The sequence below is a fragment of the Pongo abelii genome, chromosome 17 (genome assembly GCF_028885655.2).
Source record: "Pongo abelii isolate AG06213 chromosome 17, NHGRI_mPonAbe1-v2.0_pri, whole genome shotgun sequence".
Classification (NCBI taxonomy): Eukaryota; Metazoa; Chordata; class Mammalia; order Primates; family Hominidae; genus Pongo; species Pongo abelii.
The window spans coordinates 84,869,693-84,889,943 of record NC_072002.2 but is presented as its reverse complement, the minus strand read 5'-3'; the positions used below and the strand labels follow the sequence as shown (position 1 = coordinate 84,889,943).

General features: G+C 35.2%; 1 protein-coding gene across 2 annotated transcripts in view; it reads left to right on the top strand.

The window, feature by feature from the left end:
- The window catches only part of CD226 (CD226 molecule), a 141,339-nt gene extending 138,502 nt beyond the window's left edge, over positions 1-2,837 (top strand). For both annotated transcript variants that reach the window (XM_054538076.2, XM_024235980.3), the window contains one exon: positions 66-2,837. In XM_054538076.2, the coding sequence (XP_054394051.2) occupies positions 66-191 (126 nt within the window). In that variant the 3' untranslated portion in view covers positions 192-2,837. The remainder of the gene's footprint in view (positions 1-65) is intronic.
- Positions 2,838-20,251: the final 17,414 nt, after the last annotated feature.

Here is a 20,251-nt window from a genome sequence, read left to right as displayed (position 1 = left end):
GAATGTCTTCATTAGTTGTTGAAATGCAGTGAATTATTGACACTCTCTGCTGTTTGTCTTTCTAGGCACCCAACAACTATAGAAGTCCCATCTCTACCAGTCAACCTACCAATCAATCCATGGATGATGCAAGAGAGGATGTTTATGTCAACTATCCAACCTTCTCTCGTAGACCAAAGACTAGAGTTTAAGCTTATTCTTGACATGAGTGCATTAGTGATGACTCTTATGTACTCATGCATGGATCTTTATGCAATTTTTTTCCACTACCCAAGGTCTACCTTAGATACTAGTTGTCTGAATTGAGTTCCTTTGGTAGGAAAAATACTTCATTACCTAAAATCATTTTTCATAGAACTGTTTCAAAAAACCTGACTCTAACTTGTTTATATACAAAAGAAAACTTACTGAATCATATAACAGAATGATCCAGGGGAGATTAAGCTTTGGGCAAGGGCTATTTATCAGGGCTTAAATGTTGTGTCTAGAATTAAGTATGGGCATAAACTGGCTTCTGAATCCCTTTCCACAGTGTTGGATTCGTTTCCCTGGTCTTGGCCTCACTGTCATGCAGGCTTTCCTCTTGTGTTGGCAAGATGGCTACCAACTCTTGACAATTCATACATCCTTGTTTCTGTCTGGTAGAGAGTTTGCTTCTCAAATGGAGCAAACAAATTTGGTTATTTTTTCACTGTTAAATAGGCATCATGACCAGAAAGGATGGAATATCTTAAGTAAACTAAGGGTTCACTTCTAGAGCTGAGAGCAGGTTCAAAGCACAATACTGGGCAATTCAGAGCATGGTTAGAAGAGGGAAGGGGAGTCGCAAAACTGGAGAGTTTACCAGCAAATATTGACTGCAGTGATTAACCAAGACATTCTTGGTTAACTAAAAAGTGAAATATGGGATGGATTCTAGAAATGGGGTATCTCTGTCCATACTTCTAGAATCCACTCTATCAGGATAGTCCAGAAGAGTACCTGGCAATAGAAGAAATGAATAATCAAGAGGAAGATAAATGCAAGAGGGCAATCCCTTACTATTCTCATATATATTTATCTCTCATTCTGTATAGAATTCTTGCCGCCACCCCAGGTCTAGCCTTAGGAGCAAATGTAGTAGATAGTCCAGTAATAAATAACTTAATATTTTTGACTTTTTTTTTACTTTTTAGAATTATTTTTAATATGTAAATTCTCTCAAAAGGGTCAGGCACCTAGTTATTATTTTTTAATGATTATGTGAAACTTGAATATAATATACCACTAAAAGTGACGGTTGGAAGTGGTGGCATAGGATGGTAGGGTAGAAATTTGGGAGGGAAAAAAGAAATTGGGAGAGTACAGGCAAAAGGAGAAAGGAATCAAACCACAGAAAAATACAAAGGGAAACTTCTGCTTCACTATTTGGACAAAGACAGCCCTAATGACATCACCAACAGTCAAAGCAATTAGAGACCATACCTGATATTGTTTAAATTCTAGATGTAGGCAAACAATGAAAAGCATTTGCCAAACTGAATAAAACTGTCATGGTTACCTTGAAAGGACAATGGCTATTATTAAATATAGTGATCATTCATGTCTAAAAGATTCATTATTTGTCTCTAAAGATTTCTAAAGACCACCGTCTAGAAAAGATTCATTATGAAGGCTGTATTTAAATATCAAAGTTGTGGACTTCATGATAATCTTAAATGAAGCAAATCTAAATTCTCCTGTTGCCTAGACAGATTCTAAGATGTAATTTACACTTTTAAGCTAATTAGTATTTTATGGTTTTAGCCTTAAACACCATGTGTGCCAAATAATGCACTTGTTTTGTGAATTACAGAAATGGTAAGTGCCCACATTTCTGTGAATTATAAAATTTGTGAGTTTTTTTAACCCTTTTCAGGAGTGAAAAAATAAAAACAACCATTTCCTAGTTGTACTTAAGTATATGCAAGAAGAGTAAACTCTCATTTTTATTATGTTTGCTTAAAGATCTTTTAATACCTGGATTCATGAAATGTTTCCACAAATATATTAGTGTAACAAACTTGAAAGGCAATTTACAAGAAAACACTCTCCTATCAGATCAATCAAAGATTCCATGAGTGAATTTATTGGTTTGCATGGTGAAGCAAGCATAGCATCCATTAAAAGGTAAATAATTTCTTTTCTGAAGGGTAAATACAGTCAAAATATCACTTTCTGGAAAACTCCAATAACCAAATTCTCAGTGATTAGTGTATGTGAGCAGGAAAACATTTTTACAATTGTAGTATGGGGAAATATAAATCCAATTTTAAGAGAAAAAAATAATGACTGGGTGTGGAAGGAACAGTACAGTCAGATACCATTGTCATGGTGGTTTTTACTGGGAACTTCATGAAAGACTTTTGTAGCAAACCACTGAGGTATTGCAAAGCCTCCAGAACATTTGGAACTTGTCTCTTTTTTCCTTGCGTATGTTTGTGTTTTTGATCTCATTCAAAATTTTGATGAGAACTATTTACTCTGTCCTTTCTTCTCTATATATTCTTCCTCTACAGAGTGTAGGATTTTTTCAGGAATTTGGAGCCATCCTAAGTCCTCCCGAAAATTCTCTGACCTCTTCTGATACTCCTGTTATACCCTCAGGGGTAATGCTTGTGAAATTCCATTCATTCATTTTCTTTCTCTGGACATCTTTACTTACCAAAGCACTTTCATTGTAATCTTTTTAACATCATCCCTAATTCGTGATAGTTTTGGAACTCTCCCTAGTGTATGTTTCTCCCCCTCTACTCTTTTGCACCTATGATTCTGATTGTTACTAAGAAAGCAGATTAAAAACAGATCCACAGAATAAAAGATCAGAATTCCAGTAAATTATATTTTAAATATAGATATTTTTTACAAGTTGCTGCTTTGGAAGCAAAATGCTTTTTAAGTTTTATATATATATATATATATATATATATATATATATGTACACACATAATTTATATTGATGGATAATACATTAAGAATCTATGCTTCCTTTGAATGCCATAAATATTTACGTTAAAGTAACCAATTAAAGGAAATTACTTTGTGATAATATGATAGGTAGATTTGTTAAACATCATCGTGGAGTACACAGTTTTGTCAGGGAAAGAACACATCTTATTGAACTATGATGACTATGCGTTGACTATATTATTATAAGAGGTAACTTCAAACTTTATTTAAAGAACTTTAGGTATGTTGAGAAAATAAAATAGAAATTTCATTTACTTGTAATCATGCTTAAAATGGGAGGTAGGTGATATAATTTTTAGTAAAAACTCCAATTTAAGTTTTAAGTAATTCAGTTTATTACTAGAATACTATATATATAAACTTAAAATACATGGGTTATCAATTTAAAAGACAGAGTAAGTAAAAATACTTTTAGTAGGCATTCTTCTATCATGAACATCCAAGTTATATTGGTTTCTATAGAACAGCATTAAGTAAAAATTAGAGCTGTATAACAGTAATTTTCTAAATTGAGAGAATCCACATTGTAATGAGAGATCGCTGTGACCAAAATGCTTCTCCTTGATTTATAATGATGTACTGTATTTCGTACTGCTTATATGAAATTTCAGCAAGATTGACGATATTATAAAGATGCTTATAAACTGTAAGTGGAGATGCTAAATTGTGAGTACAAAGTTTCTTTTTCACAACAGTGATAAGAAAATATCTTTAAAAAATATAAGACAATATAAACATGTCATCATTAGTTTAGCTACTATTAAAATGTAACATCTAGAAAGTATTGACCTCCACCTTCAGACTACTGTATAAGTATATTTTTTCACTGATCTGTTCATTAGAATTCTTCCAGCCAAGACTCTGGGCTCTTAAAACATGTATCTGAAAACTAAAAACAAGTGTTTTTTTTTTTTTTTTAAAGCTTCTCTATTTCTAGTGATTCAATACGTAGAAAAATAGCTTCTAGAATTAACTGCAATGCTTTCTAAGGAAATTTTATAAATCCTCAAGGTCGGTTTACATATGTTTTTCTAGATTCAAAGCACTAACTATGTTATAAGATGTAAGAAAAGGTCTATTTGGAAGTATGGGTAATAAATGTCTGGGATAATTCTGGTTTATTTCCTGTTATCTTTGTTAGAATAAGTTATATGGTCAACCTGTCCAGAACACTTTTTCTAGTGTTAGTGTGTACTTTTGGATTTTTGGTTCTTGTAGGGTATAGAAATATTTTCCTTGATGTCTTGTATTCTGTTGTTTTGAATGAATAAAACACAATGTTTCACCATCACTAGTTTCCTTTGCCGTGGAGAAATAGCAGGAAAAAATTTCTACAGAATAAAATTAACTGATTAATTACATGCAGAAAAAATTCAAATCAATGATACATTGTAACTTTTCTCTCAATGCAATGTTCTTTGTATTTTATTTTATGATTATTTTTTTGAGATGGAGTTTCGCTTTTGTTGCCCGGGCTGGAGTGCAATGGCACAATCTCGGCTCACCACAACCTCTGCCTCCCAGATTCAAGTGATTCTCCTGCCTCAGCTTCCTGAATAGCTGGGATTACAGGCATGCGCCAACATGCCTGGCTAATTTTGTATTTTTAGTAGAGACGGGGTTTCTCCATGTTGGTCCGGCTTATCTTGAACTCCTGACCTCAGGTGATCCACCTGCCGCGGCCTTCCAAATTGCTGGGATTACAGGCATGAGCCACCACTCCCAGCCTTGTCCTCTGTATTTTATAAGTGCATGTAGTGCAAAGGGTCAAAGGGCTTTAATTTTTTCTTTCCAAAACATAGTAGTCCCTTGCCCTTCCTCATTTTCGTTACCTTGAGACAACAAATTTTACTACTTCTAACTCATTATTTTATTTATGTTCACTTTTCTGAATAGCATGCTTATGACACTAATACATTTTTTTCAATTTTAGACATTCATTATTCATTTAGATGTCTTTCTCTCCCTAAACTCACCACGTAAAACACTCTTCTCATGTCTCTTTCAGAAATATTTGTATTAAAATATGATTATATCAATATTTGGCGTTTATTTCTCATGACCTTGCCACCACTCTTAATTAAACCACATGGTAAAAATATTTTGCTTTCCCTCCTACATAACTTTTTTTCCACCTAGAGCTAATAATTATCATTTTGGGGACTTACTTTTTCTGTATTTACCATAAATTTACCTGAAACTCCTCTCTGATGCAGCAGGAATTCTAGCAATGTCAACTTCCTTAGAAAGACTCCATTAGAAGCTTGACTTGGGGCTAGAAGGAGAGGCACACAGCTGCCATCCTGGTGTCTCCCTTCATCCAGAAAAAGGGGGAGGAATATATGAAACCTAGAATCCACTCTAAAACATTTGCTAGAACAAAAGGACATGCGTACCAACATGGCACATGTATACATATGTAACAAACCTGCACATTGTGCACATGTATCCTAAAACTTAAAGTATAATAATAAAAAAAGTTTACAAATTTTCATGCTAAAAAAAAAAAAAGGACATGCATCTCCACGTTGTAAATGTTTAACAAGTGCCCATAACAAGGAATAATAAGTCTATTATGTTTGCTTTTGTGTCTGTAAAAGTTGGGGGTATTGGTTGTAAGCACGAAAACAGATTGACTGTTGAAGGAAAAAGAAATACGAGGTCGGGAGTTCGAGATCAGCTTGGCCAATATGGTGAAACACTGTCTTAGTAAAAATAGAAAAATTAGCCGGGCCTGGTGGCACGCACCTGTAGTCCCAGCTACTTGGGAGGCTGAGGCAGAAGAATCGCTTGAACCCGGGAGGCAGAGGTTGCAGTGAGCCAAGATCGCGCCACTGCACTCCACCCTGGGCAACAGAGCCAGACTCCGTCTCAAAAACAAAAACAAAAACAACAACAAAAAAAAGTATTTGAAGATAGGGGTGGCTCATAGAATTCCCAGGACACCTGATAGAGTAGGCTTGCAAAATACAACATGTGGCAACTCCAGTGGGAAACGAGGCAGGAAACACTTGTTTCCTGCAGAAAACAACAATTTGGGCTTCAATACCCTCCCTAGAACACGGGGCAGTGAATCTGAGCAGCATCAGTACCCCACGTTCTGATGAGTCCTGAGCCCCTATTTTGACTTGTTCCAAAATCAGTGTCTCTTAAATATATCTGGGAGGCAGCAGCCGGTATCTCCCCCTTCAGCTTCCGTAGTGACAGTCAAGGTACAACTTACTTTCCAAACAGAACACACCGTGACATTCCCTCCAGGCTTGCTGAAAAACTTCAACCGACAAATGTCCCTACTCGACCAGATGATAGTTTTCTTAAAGGCAGGGTTTAATATACCCTTTTATATATGTTTCAAGGCCCTATGTAATACCTGAGTTTATTCCAGATGTACCTAAATATATCCAAGGTTGTTTTAAAATAAATTGCTGAAAAAACACAAATACAGTTAGTATCTATATCAATATTCTCAATTGGCAGTTTTGCAATAATGGCCGATAGTTCGTTTTTAGTAACACTATTGACATTGCATTTGGATATAAGGGTTTACTAATCATCCGCATGTATACATTGCATATTTTTCTAGACTTTATTCAAATCTATTGATTTTTAAACCTTCAACTTATGTCTAGACACGGGTATACCTTTACAAAAACTACCATTTTTTTTTGGTAACATACTACCTCCAAAATTTCAAGTAAGAAGTTGATTTTTGTCCATTTTTAAATGGAAAACTTCTAATCAAAATGCTACAAAATTATACTGTGTATCATTTGACCTATAGAAACCAATATTACAGGAAGAAAGCAGAGCCAATCTTCTACCTGTGGTCAAATAAGTGGAGGACCTTTCTAGACTAAGTTCTCGTGAGTTTAAAATACCAAGCATAAGTTCTCCAAATTCCTGAAAAGGAAGCCTTGTGTTGTATTTCCCAGCCATATTTGTAAGACATAAAAATAAAACTTGAGAAGAAGCTATGATAACTTTCTTCATTCTTCAAAATTTACATAATCTCAACTGATTTTATGTTTTTATGAAAATGCATTCTTAAGTTATATCCTTATTCAATCATGTATTCATTACATCCTTTATGCCAGGTATCCAAAACTACTTACAGTGACTAAGACCATTTTTCTTTGATCAGCTGCCTGAGTAAGACTTTGAGCTCTCCAATATACTCTCAGTGATACTAAGTTTTCTGAGTAACAGCTTTGGATGTGGCTTCAGTTGAGCTGATTTATCCCACACTTTATTTTTATTGTATAATGGTCCTCAGAAGCAAATTTTGATTTCTTTTTAGCTCACATAAAAAATGTACAAAGAAATGTAATGGCTCAGTAGCTTCTAGAGATATAGATTACTCTTCTAACCTTTCTGTAATTTTGTATGTCTATTTTATAATTCTTTCAATGTCTAATGAATAGCTATCTTTTTTTGAGACGGAGTCTCGCTCTGTCGCGCAGGCTGTAGTACAGTGGTGCGATCTCGGCTCACTGCAAGCTCCGTCTTCCGGGTTCACGCCATTCTCCTGACTCAGCCTCCCGAGTAGCTGGGACTACAGGCGCCCGCCACCACGCCCAGCTAATTTTTTGCGTTTTTAGTAGAGACGGGGTTTCACCGTGTTAGCCAGGATGGTCTCGATCTCCTGACGTCGTGATCCGCCCACCTCGGCCTCCCAAAGTGCTGGGATTACAGGCGTGAGCCACCGCGCCCGGCCTCTTTCGTTTCTTAAGGTGGAAGCCTAGATTATTGATTTTGTATGTTGTTTTCTTTTCCAATAGTGGCACTTAATGCTATAAATTTCACTTTGTTCTACAAGTTTTGGTAAGCTCTATTTTTATTTTCATTTAGTCCAAAATATTTTAAAATTTCTTTTGATATTTCTTCTTTGAGCCATAAATTATTTACAATGTGTTGTTTAATCTCTATATATTTTGGGATTTTTCTACTTTATATCTCTTACAGATTTCTAACTTAATTTCATCATGTTTTTAAAACATTCTTTGTAAAATTTCTATTATTTTAAATTTTTCAGGTGTATTTTATGGCCCAGAATATGGTCTATCTTGTAGAATGTTTCATGTGATCTTAAGAAGAATGTTCATTCTGCTGTTGAGTGTAATATTCTACAAATGTCCATTAGATCAAATTGATTGATAGCACTGTTCAGATTATCTATATCCTTTCTGATTTTCCCTCTTCTTGATCTATCACATACTGACAGATCAAGTGATCAAGTCTCGTTAAAGACTGCAAGTATAATAGTGGATTTTTCTATTTCTCCTTGCAGTTTTGTTAGTTTTTGTCTCATGTATCTTGATACTCTTGTTAGTACATATACTTTCAGAATCGTTAGGTTTTCTTGGAGAATTAACCCCTTTACCACATGTAATGTCCCTTTTATTCTTGATAATCTTTCTTGTTCTGTCTACTTTTTCTGATATTAACATAACTTTCAGTTTTTTAAAAAATTAACATTAGCATCTCACATCTTTATCCTTTTAATTTTAAATTATCTAAATATTTATATTTAATGTGCCTTTCTTATAGACAGTGTATAGTTGCGTCTATTTGTAAATTCACCCCTTCTTTTTTTACTTAAAAATGTTATTGCTATATAATAGTTGTATATATTTGGGGGGTACATGTAATGTTTTGATACCTGTATACAATGTGTAATGATCATATTGGGTAATCGTGATATCTTTCACCTCTAACATTCATCTTTTTTGTGTGTTTAAATCCACCACTTCTAATTGGTACATTTAGATTATTCAAATTTAAGTGATTATTGACATAGTTGGATTAATATCTACTATGTAACTTTTCTATTCTTGGACTTGTTCTTTCTTTTTTATCCTCACTACTTTTTCTGTGTTCTCTGATTTTAACTGGGGTTTTTATATGATTTAATTTTCTCTCTTGGCATATCTTTCATTGGTCAACCTAGGTTTTTCTCCTTTTCCCCTCTTTTTTTTTTTTGGTATTTATTCTATTTAGTGTTATCTGAGCTACCTGAGTTGGTGTCTATCACTAATTTTGGCAAGTTCCCAGATGTTATTACTTCTAACATTCTTTTGCTCCATTCTTTCTTCTTCTTCAATTATTCCATAGTCTTGAATGTTCTGGGTTTTTCCCACTCTTTGAATTTTAGTTTGAAAAGTGTCTATTGGCCTAGCTTCAAAGTCATTGATTCTTCCTTCAGGGGTTCCGAGTCAACTGATAATTGCATAAAAGATATCCTTCCTTTCTGTTACTATGTTTTTTATTGCTACCATTTCTTTTTTATTCCTTCTTAGTGTTTCCATCTTTCTTCTTACATTATCCATCTGTTGTCTATTTTTTTCAGGAGAGCTCTTAACATATTAATGATAAATTCCATGTCTGATAATTCTGACACGTGTCATGTCTCTATCTGGTTCCAATGATTGCTTTGTCTCTTCAGACCATGACTTTTCTTGCCTTTTGACGTTCTTTGACTTTTTTTTTTTTAATTTTTTGTTGCAAGCCAGATCTGGTGTGTTATGTAATAGGAACTGAGGTAAATAGGTCTTTAGCTTTCAGACTTATCTGAATCTGACTAACTATTAGACTGTGTTTAAAGTCTGTTATAACCATAGGTGCTAAATTTCTTCAAATTCCTCTAGTGTCTTTGTTTTGTTTGTTTATGTGTTTTTCCCCTTCTTGAGTTCAGCCTTCCCTAAGTGCTCCTCTTCAGAGAGACTTTCTGTCTTGCAGCTCTTTCCTCTGCAATTCACTGTTACTATACTGGAGCCCTGTTGGTGTAGTACTAAGCTGTGGGAAAGGAGAGTGCTCTATAATCTTACAGTGAAATCTCAGTCTTTTAGTGGGTCTGTGTCTGGGACATTCACAGAGCTTCTCCAGTGGTATTGCTTCCTCATCCTCAACTCCCTTTCCTGGCTGCAGCATTCCCAATGTATTTCTTTGAAGGCCTGCCCCCTGTTGACTGTTATTTTCCGTCTTAAGTGGAACAGGGAGACTTCAGGGGCTGGGACGAGGTTTGGGAATTGTGCTTGGCAGAGTCCTTTCCATCTTTGTTACCAAGAAGGTTCACGGCTTATTTCACAATGGATGTCCCTCTCTATCTGTTGCCAGAGCCACGAGGAAATTTTTCTTGGATCCTCATAATGAGCACCTTGGAGTTTCCTACTGGAAAAGCCCTTCAATGTGTGGAGTGCCTCAAGAGCACAGCCCCCATGGGTTTCTTGCTCACAGTAGTCCACAAACAGATGCCAGCAATTCACCCAGCTTACCATATAAAGGCTCATACTAGTTTATGGCTCCAGTGCTTTGACTCCAGATAAATGGCTATTGGTCGCTGTATCTCTCTGGATGTATCTGTATCTCCAGATTATGGGGTGGCAGTTTGCTCAGGACCTTGGTTCTCTAATAGGTCTAAGAAAAGTCATTGATTTTCAGCTTTCCAGCGTTCCAGCTTTGTCTTGTTATAAGCACGGCAGCAACATCTTCCATGCTCTTACCATGATGACACTAAAGGCAGAAGTCAATCTCCATGAATAAACATTTTAACACATATGTTTTGTGTTATCTTGGTTTCTGACCTGTCTCTTTGCCCTGACTTTCTGATACTGCACTAGGGTTCCTGTTGCTGGACTCCATTCCATATGACTTGCTCTCGTCTAGGCTGCTCTTTGGCTCATCTTTATAAATCATGATCCAAAATGAAGCACATATTTATAATAAAGTATAGACATCAATCTGAAGATGAGTAGATCATACTGAGTTTCACTGTCTATGCTTGGATCAACATCAGGCCTTATACAAGTATTCAAGTCCAGAGGCAAAAGGTAATAAGGAAAATTTGTAGCACAAGCCACAAGGAGATAACATGTCAAGTCCACATGACTGGAAATAAACTGAAGATGAACTGCTGGGGATGCTCACTCATCACAGAGCTCAGTCTAAAGCACCAGATTTCATAAGCTTTTTTTGGGGGAAATTCTGTTAAAATGAAATATGAGTCACATGGTGGTGTTTCACTCATCAGATGTGTTCAATATTAATTCATTTTAAGGTTTAGTTGCACAAAAGGTAAATGAGAATTAGACTCCACGGGTAAGAGGAGTCACAGAAGTAAGGCATTGTCAAGGGTTCTATGTCTATATATTGAAATATTAGGCTTCTGAGAAAAAAACACAATAGGAAGGAAGATGAACACAACAGAGGGCAGAAGGTCTATATGTCCTCAGGCCTTTTATGCAATGTTTGTTAGCGGAATGTTTTTTAAGAATGTGTGAGAGAGTCATTTTAATGTGAAATAAAGACCTAAGTCTACAGACTTGCCTCATAGTTTGTTCATTCCATATGGTCATATGTAAATCGTGCAAAGCTTTTATAAATAGATCATTTAATAATTTCTTAAAGCTGAACCCCTTTTCTCTCTACACATTAGTGGAAGTAGCGTTGAATACTTTCTATTAGTATAGATAAACAAATGAACAAACAAAAAAACCCAATACTGCCCAAAACATGTTCCTATCTTTTCCAGGTTAAGAAAAAGCTTAAATAGTAACTGACCAGTAAGAATCACATGGCATTTAAGCCTCAGGAAGAATATTGTGTCTAGATAGAAACAAAAAAAGTCAAATGCAATCTCTTTTACTAAACAGTCAACAGTAATGATCTGAACTAAATGAGAAATCACAGTGTTCTTATATATTAAAAATAATGTCTCAAACCCCATCCATAAGCTTAAGTTAAACACATGGTTAAATACACCATCAAAATGTTATCATTTACAAGGTAAAACACCATAATGTAACATCTCTTGGCATATAGTGTCTCTTAGATACTTGTGTGTTCAACATCTCTATTAAAGAGTTGGACACTACAAATGTCACATGAAGGATGGAGTTATGTTTTGTTCATGAATTTAGAGACCATTTTGTACTATATGTAATGTTGATTTTACCTGAGATATCAATTGTCACCCCAAATCAGTCTAAGTTGTGCATAATCTTAAAAGTGCAATGGACATTATCTCCCATTAAATGCCTACGCGTCCCACTTACAAATTCTAAACTTGTAACAATTCCATTTTAGTTACATTTCCTAGTCAGATCTCTTGAGGATCCATGCATTTTAGAATTTCTAATGCCATCCCTTTTCACTGTTGAGAAAAAGGGTCAGATAGGAGGGAGAGGAAGGGAGGGAGGAGTGGAGAGCTGAGTAGAACATTTTAAATCTATTTCTTGTAACATTTTTCTTTAGATTATTCTGATGAGAGTAAAGTGACTAGTTACAGTAAGTAAAATGGGTTATTTCTGAGTAGTGATCTTAATAATTTTTTGGGGGGGAGCATGAATTTCTAGCTCTATATTTGGCTCTTTGAAATGTACTTAGATTTGTCAAAAACCGTAAGCCTCAAAAACAGCAGGTTACCTAAAAACAGCAGGTTATCTGTAACTTTTAATAGATATTGGAACAAGAAAGGAATTTAAGTCAAATGGAACTCAAAGGACAGTCATTAAGCAAGATTAGACTAAGTATACCTGCCTCATGGCTTGAGGTATACACTTCCTCTCCAGATGGTGAGCCAAATCTTACAGAAGGGACCAAATCTTACCCATTTTTGAATTCCCAGTAGTTAGAACATTCAGCTCATGCTTTTAAAATTGAATTTCGGAATAACATTTTCCCTCTTTGGCTTTCTCATAACCAAAGTTTGCGAATATTCAGAGAGTATTGAATATTTAGAACGGATCTCTGTAATTCACACATGAATAGAAAGTAACAATGAGACCAGGAGTGGTGGCTCGTGCCTGTAATCCCAGCACTTTGGGAGGCCGAGGTGGGAGGATCACTTGAGGTCAGGAGTTCGAGACCTACTTGACCAACATGGTGAGACCCCGTCTCTCCTAAAAGTACAAAAATATTAGCCAGTTGTGGTGGCACTCGCCTGTAGTCCTAGCTACTTGGGAGGCTGAGGCAGGAGAATCGCTTGAACCTGGGACGTGGAAGTTGCAGTAAGCCAAGATCGTGCCCCTGCACTCTAGCCTGGGAGACTGCATCTCAAAAAAAAATGACAATGAGTGTATGTTTGTCTTATATGCAAGTTTGTGTCAAGAGAGGAAGAAATAGAGGATTTTTTTTTTAAATGAGGTTTTAAAAATGTATAGAACTCAAGTAGCAACAGATACATTTGGAGTCTGTTAGATTATGGCATCTAATAAATTTTTTCTTTTTTTAAAAAAAGAGGCTTTAAAACATTTATACAGTCCAAATAATGAGACAATTTTGGAGTTAGACTGTGTGTCTAATAATTTTTTTGTGATTAAAATGCAGCCTATTTGTTGGGTGGGGTGGCCAGGGGGGAAGAGAAAGAGGAGAAGGAGGAGGAGGAAGAAGGAAAGAGAAGTTCAGACATAGCTTTGAGAAAGAAATTTAGGGAGCTAGTGAGGATGGTCTCTCTTGCTTTCCTTCCTTCCTTACTTCTATCCATTTTCATGTCTCCTACAGAAAGCCATGTAATATTTGCTGTCACAGCTCCATACTGTCATTGATGCATATCAAATGGAATTAAAAGGAGGCAAGAACAAAGATCAGGAGATATTGTTTGTCCTCCACTCATGTTTTGGAGGTAGCAATTAGTCAAAAAGTAGTGATTGGCCTTTGAGATCAGATGAAATCAGCAGGCTAATATCCTAAAGATACCTACATATTAGTGTAATTCATACTTCCGTGAATGTTTTGATATTCTATCCAGCTCTTACTCAAATATTTATTTTAATAATTCACCATATGGATGCTAAAATTAGATAAATCTTTTAAAAATATATTTCTTGACTAAACTGGAAGTAGAAAGAGTTGATGTTCTTTGTACATTATGAAAATAGCAGCATAATTGGTATTGAGCTGTGCCTTGTGACATATATTTATTAAATACCTTCTTTGATGTTAGCTCTAAGCTTATATAAACCTTTACATTATTTCTAAATACATTTTCCTAAGTAAATATAGTCTCTGTGATTTTAATAGTGACAAAAAGGGAAAGAAAATTCATCAAGTTCATACAACCAATTTGTTACGAAAATGTGTCACTAAAAATTCATATTCAGAATAAGCTGTATTTCATTCAATATTGACAAAGAATGGGTGATTTCATCATCGTTGCCACCCCTGAACATTTTTCAAACTTCTATTGGCTGCATAAAATGGAAAGGTCTCATACATTTTTCATTGTTTTCTTCAATTCATGAATTTGGCCCAGACTTACCCATCGAAGGGCATCTTTAACAGTACTGACTACTTGATTCCTTTTCTCTCACCTAGTTTGATTTCTCTGATATTATTGGAGCTTCATACTCTCTTTAAAAGCATTATTCTCTAAAAGGAAAAATACTCATAACAAATTAATCTAGTAAGCCCATAAGAAATGCCCAGCTAATATTTAAAGGTTAAGTTTGAAAAACAGATTCTGTAAATGTATTTCTAGACAGGTCTAAATCTGAGTGACAAAGGCTACTTAATTATGGGCTGAAAAATAAAAGAAGCCGTTGATAACATTACAGCATGATAGTCACAGCTGCATGCATTTCGCTTTTGAAGTTAAATCTGTATCTACCAAATGATGTTTATTTTCAATTTTTTTTTTTTTTTTTTTTTTTTTTTTGGCTATTAGAGAGTGAGCAGAGTTCTGTAGGAAAAGCCATTGTCTAGCTGTGCAACATTATGCAAGCCAGTTAAGCTCTCTGGATATCTTTTTTTTTTTAGTTTGAGGCCGAGTCCCACTCTGTCACCCAGGCTGGAGTACAGTGGCACGATCTCAGCTCACTGCAACCTCCGCCTCCCAGGTCTAAGTGATTCTCGTGCCTCAGCCTCCTGAGTAGCTGGGATTACAGGCGCCTGCCACCACGCCCAGCTAATTTTTGTATTTTTAGTAGAGACGGGGTTTCGCCATGTTAGCCAGGCTGGTCTTGAACTCCTGACGTCAAGTGATCCACCCACCTCAGCCTCCCAAAGTGTTGGGATTACAGGTGTGAGCCACCGCGCCCGGCCTGGATATCTAAAAGTGTTAATCTCTAGTGTCATTTTCCATATTAAATTCTATAATTCCTTCAAACCAGAGTCAACCTAATAAAAATTCAATTATATTAAAAGATGGAGTTAGGAAAACATTGGAAATACATAATAAATTATCGGTAACCTTTCATTTAATAAAGGGCCTTCTTTCACTTTATTTTCAAAATAGCAAGCTAATAAGTGAAGGAGTAAGTAACATTTTAAAAATTAGCAGAGTATGATTGTCAGAATTTAGTTTAATTACATAGTTACATTTCATCACATGATAACAAAAATGTAAGAAAACCAAGTAATATTACAGTGTTAGCTTTATTAAATAACTTGTGGGTAAAACCATCAATTTAGTTGTTCAAAATCTCAGTCATGCAAAGTTGTGATGTAAAGTAGTATTTTTGAACTGCTTTACCTTTAAGTGATGGAGCAAACTTTAATAGTGCACAACCTCATAGCAATATCATTTGTAAATTTTTTAGAATTATGAATAAGACATTGTTAACAATAGATTAGGTTTATTTATTGATGGTTAAGATAAAAACTATGACTTCAGAAGAAGGTAATTTTTCAATTATGTATTTCATGTATTTTTACCAAGGGGAAAAATCACACAGACAGATTTTAAAATAATTTAATTTCCTAATTTTATTATTGCCTCATTATTATAATATTTTCTGTTCTGCCAGAAATTCACATTTCAGTTCCAGGGACAGCTGTTGCTTTGCATCTCATCCCAAAACGTAGTTCAGCTAGTTTTTAGGTACAGATGTCCCCAAATTATCATTTATCTAGAATAGATTGTTACTAAAAATGAAGTATGCCAAATCATCTATTTTCCAACAGAAGCAAATTTATAATGGGTGTTTTATTTCTTAACAAGGGCCTAATGTCCAAAGTTATTTCTTATCAAAATGATCACAAACATATTGAACCAACTACAAATGACATCGCTTTATGAGGTACAGTATAAGACTTCACAAAGTATATATAAATTAATTAAATAAAGATTTACAAAAAGCAAATATATAACACATTATTTAATATATTTTAGAGATTCATAGGGATGAGGATTTTGCAGGATGGGGTAATTCTGTGTGAATCTATTAAGGAAAAGATAACTTCAGTGGAACACACAGAGTGGGTCGAAAGCCAAAAATGTGTGTGTGTGTGTGTGTGTATGTGTGAGTGTGTGTGAGTGTGTGTGAGCATGCACTAAGGTTGGGGTGGAGGGGGCCTCTGCAGGTCTTGGAAAGTGTCCTGTCATCTGCAGTAAAGATGGAACTGGCTTTTATGTCAGGGAGCAGCCTGAGTTGTTGATGTCATTTATGCACTGCTTGCTATAACTAAAGTAATACAGTATCTTATAACTGGAAAGAATCATACTATGTTATCAGTTTTCACAACAAAGTTGGAGCTCTCTCACTCTACCCACTGATACATATATATATATTTTTTAAAAGAGTAAGCATTATTTCTTGAACTATGCACTATACATGTGAATCTGAATTTGATTTCAAATTATTTCATATTGACTTATATTTTGTTAATTTTTGATGCATATTTAATATTAAGATACTACTATCATTCTGTTCTTTATTTTCCCTGGCTTTCAGTCCCTCTGTAAAATAGTTAATGATCTGGAACTACTTTCTCAACCATTTTCAGATGTTTTCTTTGAGAGAAATCCTGCAGTGACTTAAAAAAATTAAATCCTTGTCTCAGTTTCCTCATTTGCCTGACTTTGGGTTTCTGAATTTTGGACATCTGATAATAACCAACTCTTTTGAGGCTGTGGGTCTCTTGAGGGAATTAATATAACAATTCAATCCTAACATTAGCACAGCTACAGGCTGAGAGTGTAGACCTTGCTCCATTCGATGTTCAATTCTGTGCGGACAGGGTTGATTTTATGCTCACAGTCTAAAATCATCCTAAAAGCAGGAAAGAGTGAGGAACTTAATTGTTTCAACTGCTAACATGGGCCCAAAATAATGATTAGAAAATTTAAATCCATTCATTCTTTTGACAACCAGAATGTGGAGTTCAGACTAGGGAAGCAGGCATGGAAGATAACTTAAAAAAAACTTACTAGTTAAACAGAATTGTTAGAGGGAATATTTCTACTACAAATGTATTTTTCCTCTCTCCTTCAAATATTAATATTTACAAGATGTTAAAATCTTAAGGTAGGAGAAAAGTGTCTGAAAATTACAAGTATAATGTGGTTTTCATACTATTTAGTAATTTTAACACATTTCTTACTCAAACTTCAGTTAATTTAAATCATTGTCTACTAAAGGTTATCAGGAAAAACCTAATGTATAAGGTATTATAATGTAAAAAAAAGTCATTTCCCCAATTCTTGTTGATAATGGAAGCTTCTTGAGGCTCACATGAAAAAAATGTAGCCCTGATGTTATCAATTATGCAACAAGGTTGTTACAAATGCCATAAATAATGACACTGTAAAGTGCTAGAAAGTGATAAAGATTCCAAAAATTATAATCACAATTACTATGTGATTGTGATAAATTAGTAGGACTACTAAACACAAACACCTACTTAATGTTTTTTAGTTTGACTACCACTTTAGGATAAGATTGAATTTCAAAGAACTGGATGACAATATACGAGTAAACAAAGCTTATACCAACCATTCATGACCTACCAGAAATCTAATGAATTGCCCCATAACACCTCTCTACTGATATAGCTGGTGATGAGTTCAGCAAGAGTAGAGGCATCTGAAAATCTGGGAAAACACTTAAATCTACAAGGGTTTATTTATTTTGAGGCCATATGGCATTTCTCAGCTCCCACTATGTCAAACTGGGAGATGTCATGGAGCCAAGGAAACATTCCTAGATCAGGAGCCTGGAACTACGAGAAACAATTCTTGGCTCTTTCTTTGCCTTTAAACAAATTACAACATCCATGGGTTTCAGTTTTCTCCCGAGGGAAACATAAAGTGGGACCTTGATTCTACATGACCTTTAAGGGTGCTTCTAGATCTAGCTAGCATTCCACCTGCCTGGGAAATGTGCCCAACTTCCATAAGAGTCTAAAAACTGTCTAGTGCCTCCTCTGCTGGCATAATTGCACGAATGCTACAAGATTCACATTCTTGAGTAAGAAGGTAAGGATTTGTGGCAGGTCCACAGAGAAAATGTGGGCAATCTTCCAAATATGTTTATAGAGAATGCACACACGAGAGTGTGATCTCGTCTCACAGATCCAGCCCCGCACACCAGTCTCACCGATAATTTATGTTCATGATAAAATTCAAATGAGGTTGGCTATATAAAAGTGATTCTTATGTTCCTGAAGACACATTTTACTGTGGGGACTTGGTTACACATTCTTTCTTGTTAAACGTTTTTCACTAAGCCGAAAGACACATCTTTGTTGGGAATGTAGTGACTTCCTCTAGTGACCTTGAGACGTAAAGCAACAGATGTCCTCTGTAAATTGCATACTCAGTATGAGGCGACAGGGAAGAAGGCCAAGTCCGTGACACTGGCCTTGGGTTAGAATGTTAGAAAGGTAGATATCAAGTGTTACTCTGGACATTTCATTGTATTCTTTATCATTTAACCTAAATTGTTGCCTTCATGACTAGTTGCCATCCTTCCTCTCTATTCTCTCCATGGGGAACTGCACTTCATAAATTTCATAGTGTACAAACACACACTCCATAAATTTCACAAACTAAATTTGTGTGGCATGTCATCCATTGTTATAGCTGTTAATGCATATTCAGTGGCAAATTTGTATCGATTTTGAGAAGGCTGTGTGTTAGTGACTGATGAAGTAATTTGAAATTGCAAAGCTATTTACAGACATGATCACAGGATTGGAGAAACATGTAGAATTTTTACTTTGTAAAGTCTTCTATATAATATTTTAAAATAAAACACGAATTGGTAAAGCCTAAAATCTCAGTTCCATTAGGTGTATACTGCCCATTTATTGTGCTGTGTTATAATATGCAAAACTGGAATATAACTTTTTAGGAGAATATCATTTCCTTAGCTTGTTTTCACTGTATCACTAATGCCCAATTTTAGTAAATGGCTCAAATAATCTAGGGAGTAGGGTCCCCATGCCTTTTTACAAAGTTTTCTGAGATACTGGCCAAACAAGGAGGGGCACACATCCATGTTTATGATGTGTTTTTAATATCTACAATAAAGATACGACATGCAATAAACTGGATCTGTAGAAACTACTACCAACAATGTAAAGTTATTTATCAGTCCACTGTTTCTATACTGAATAGAAGGTACAAGAGGCTCACCATTTTATAGGTGATGAAAGATTTTCAAACATAATTTCCCAATGAAGACAGAGAAGAATTACGCAAGATACTAGGACTAGTTCTCTAGTTACTATTTGGTGAAAAAGGTGAGGTTTACGTTTAATAAATATGTTTCCATCGATTTCACATGCTCTATCAAACAGCATCTTCCCTCATATATAAATATATATTTCTTATTTTATTGATTTCAAATTGTGGCAGTGGCCAGAACCTATTGCTTCATACATATTTGCAACCTGCATAAATAAATTAGTTCTGAGTGCTTATTATTTGTTCAATAAGTAAGTGAAAGATGTGTTTTCTTTTCTGCCTCTGCCCCCACCCCCCCAGAATAGGAAACTATTGGATCAAGGTTGTTTTGTACTTTCCTGCATTTTAAGTGTAATATCATGCATCAATCATGTGTACATTGATTAATATTATCAGAAGAAAAAATTGGGAACATAAAAAATAAGTCCCCTCGTGTAATCTTTCAGTGAAATGGATACCTCCTCTAGGCTTTGTCTGTTTTCAGAACTGCTATTCCTTACGTTGGGTTCCTTTATCATTGGTCTCTTCCAAACTGATGCAGAAATGTTTTATCTATTTATCTGTACAAATCTGAATGCAATTCAAACTGAGTCACTTTCAGAAGGAGCCAAAAGATATCTTTGGTTCGTAGTAATTCCCCCCTCACATTGAAAAATACACATATATTAAAGATATAATACAATTTTTGAAGGGAGAAATGACTTACAAAGTGTAGAGGCATCCCCAGTCAAAAACCTACGAGCCCAAGCGAGTGGTATACATATCCATGACCCTTCTGGTTGCTCCAGTGAAATTGATTTTACGAAGTTCCAGGAGACTGGTACAGTGACTTTCCATCTTTGGTTTTGGTAGAAGATTTAT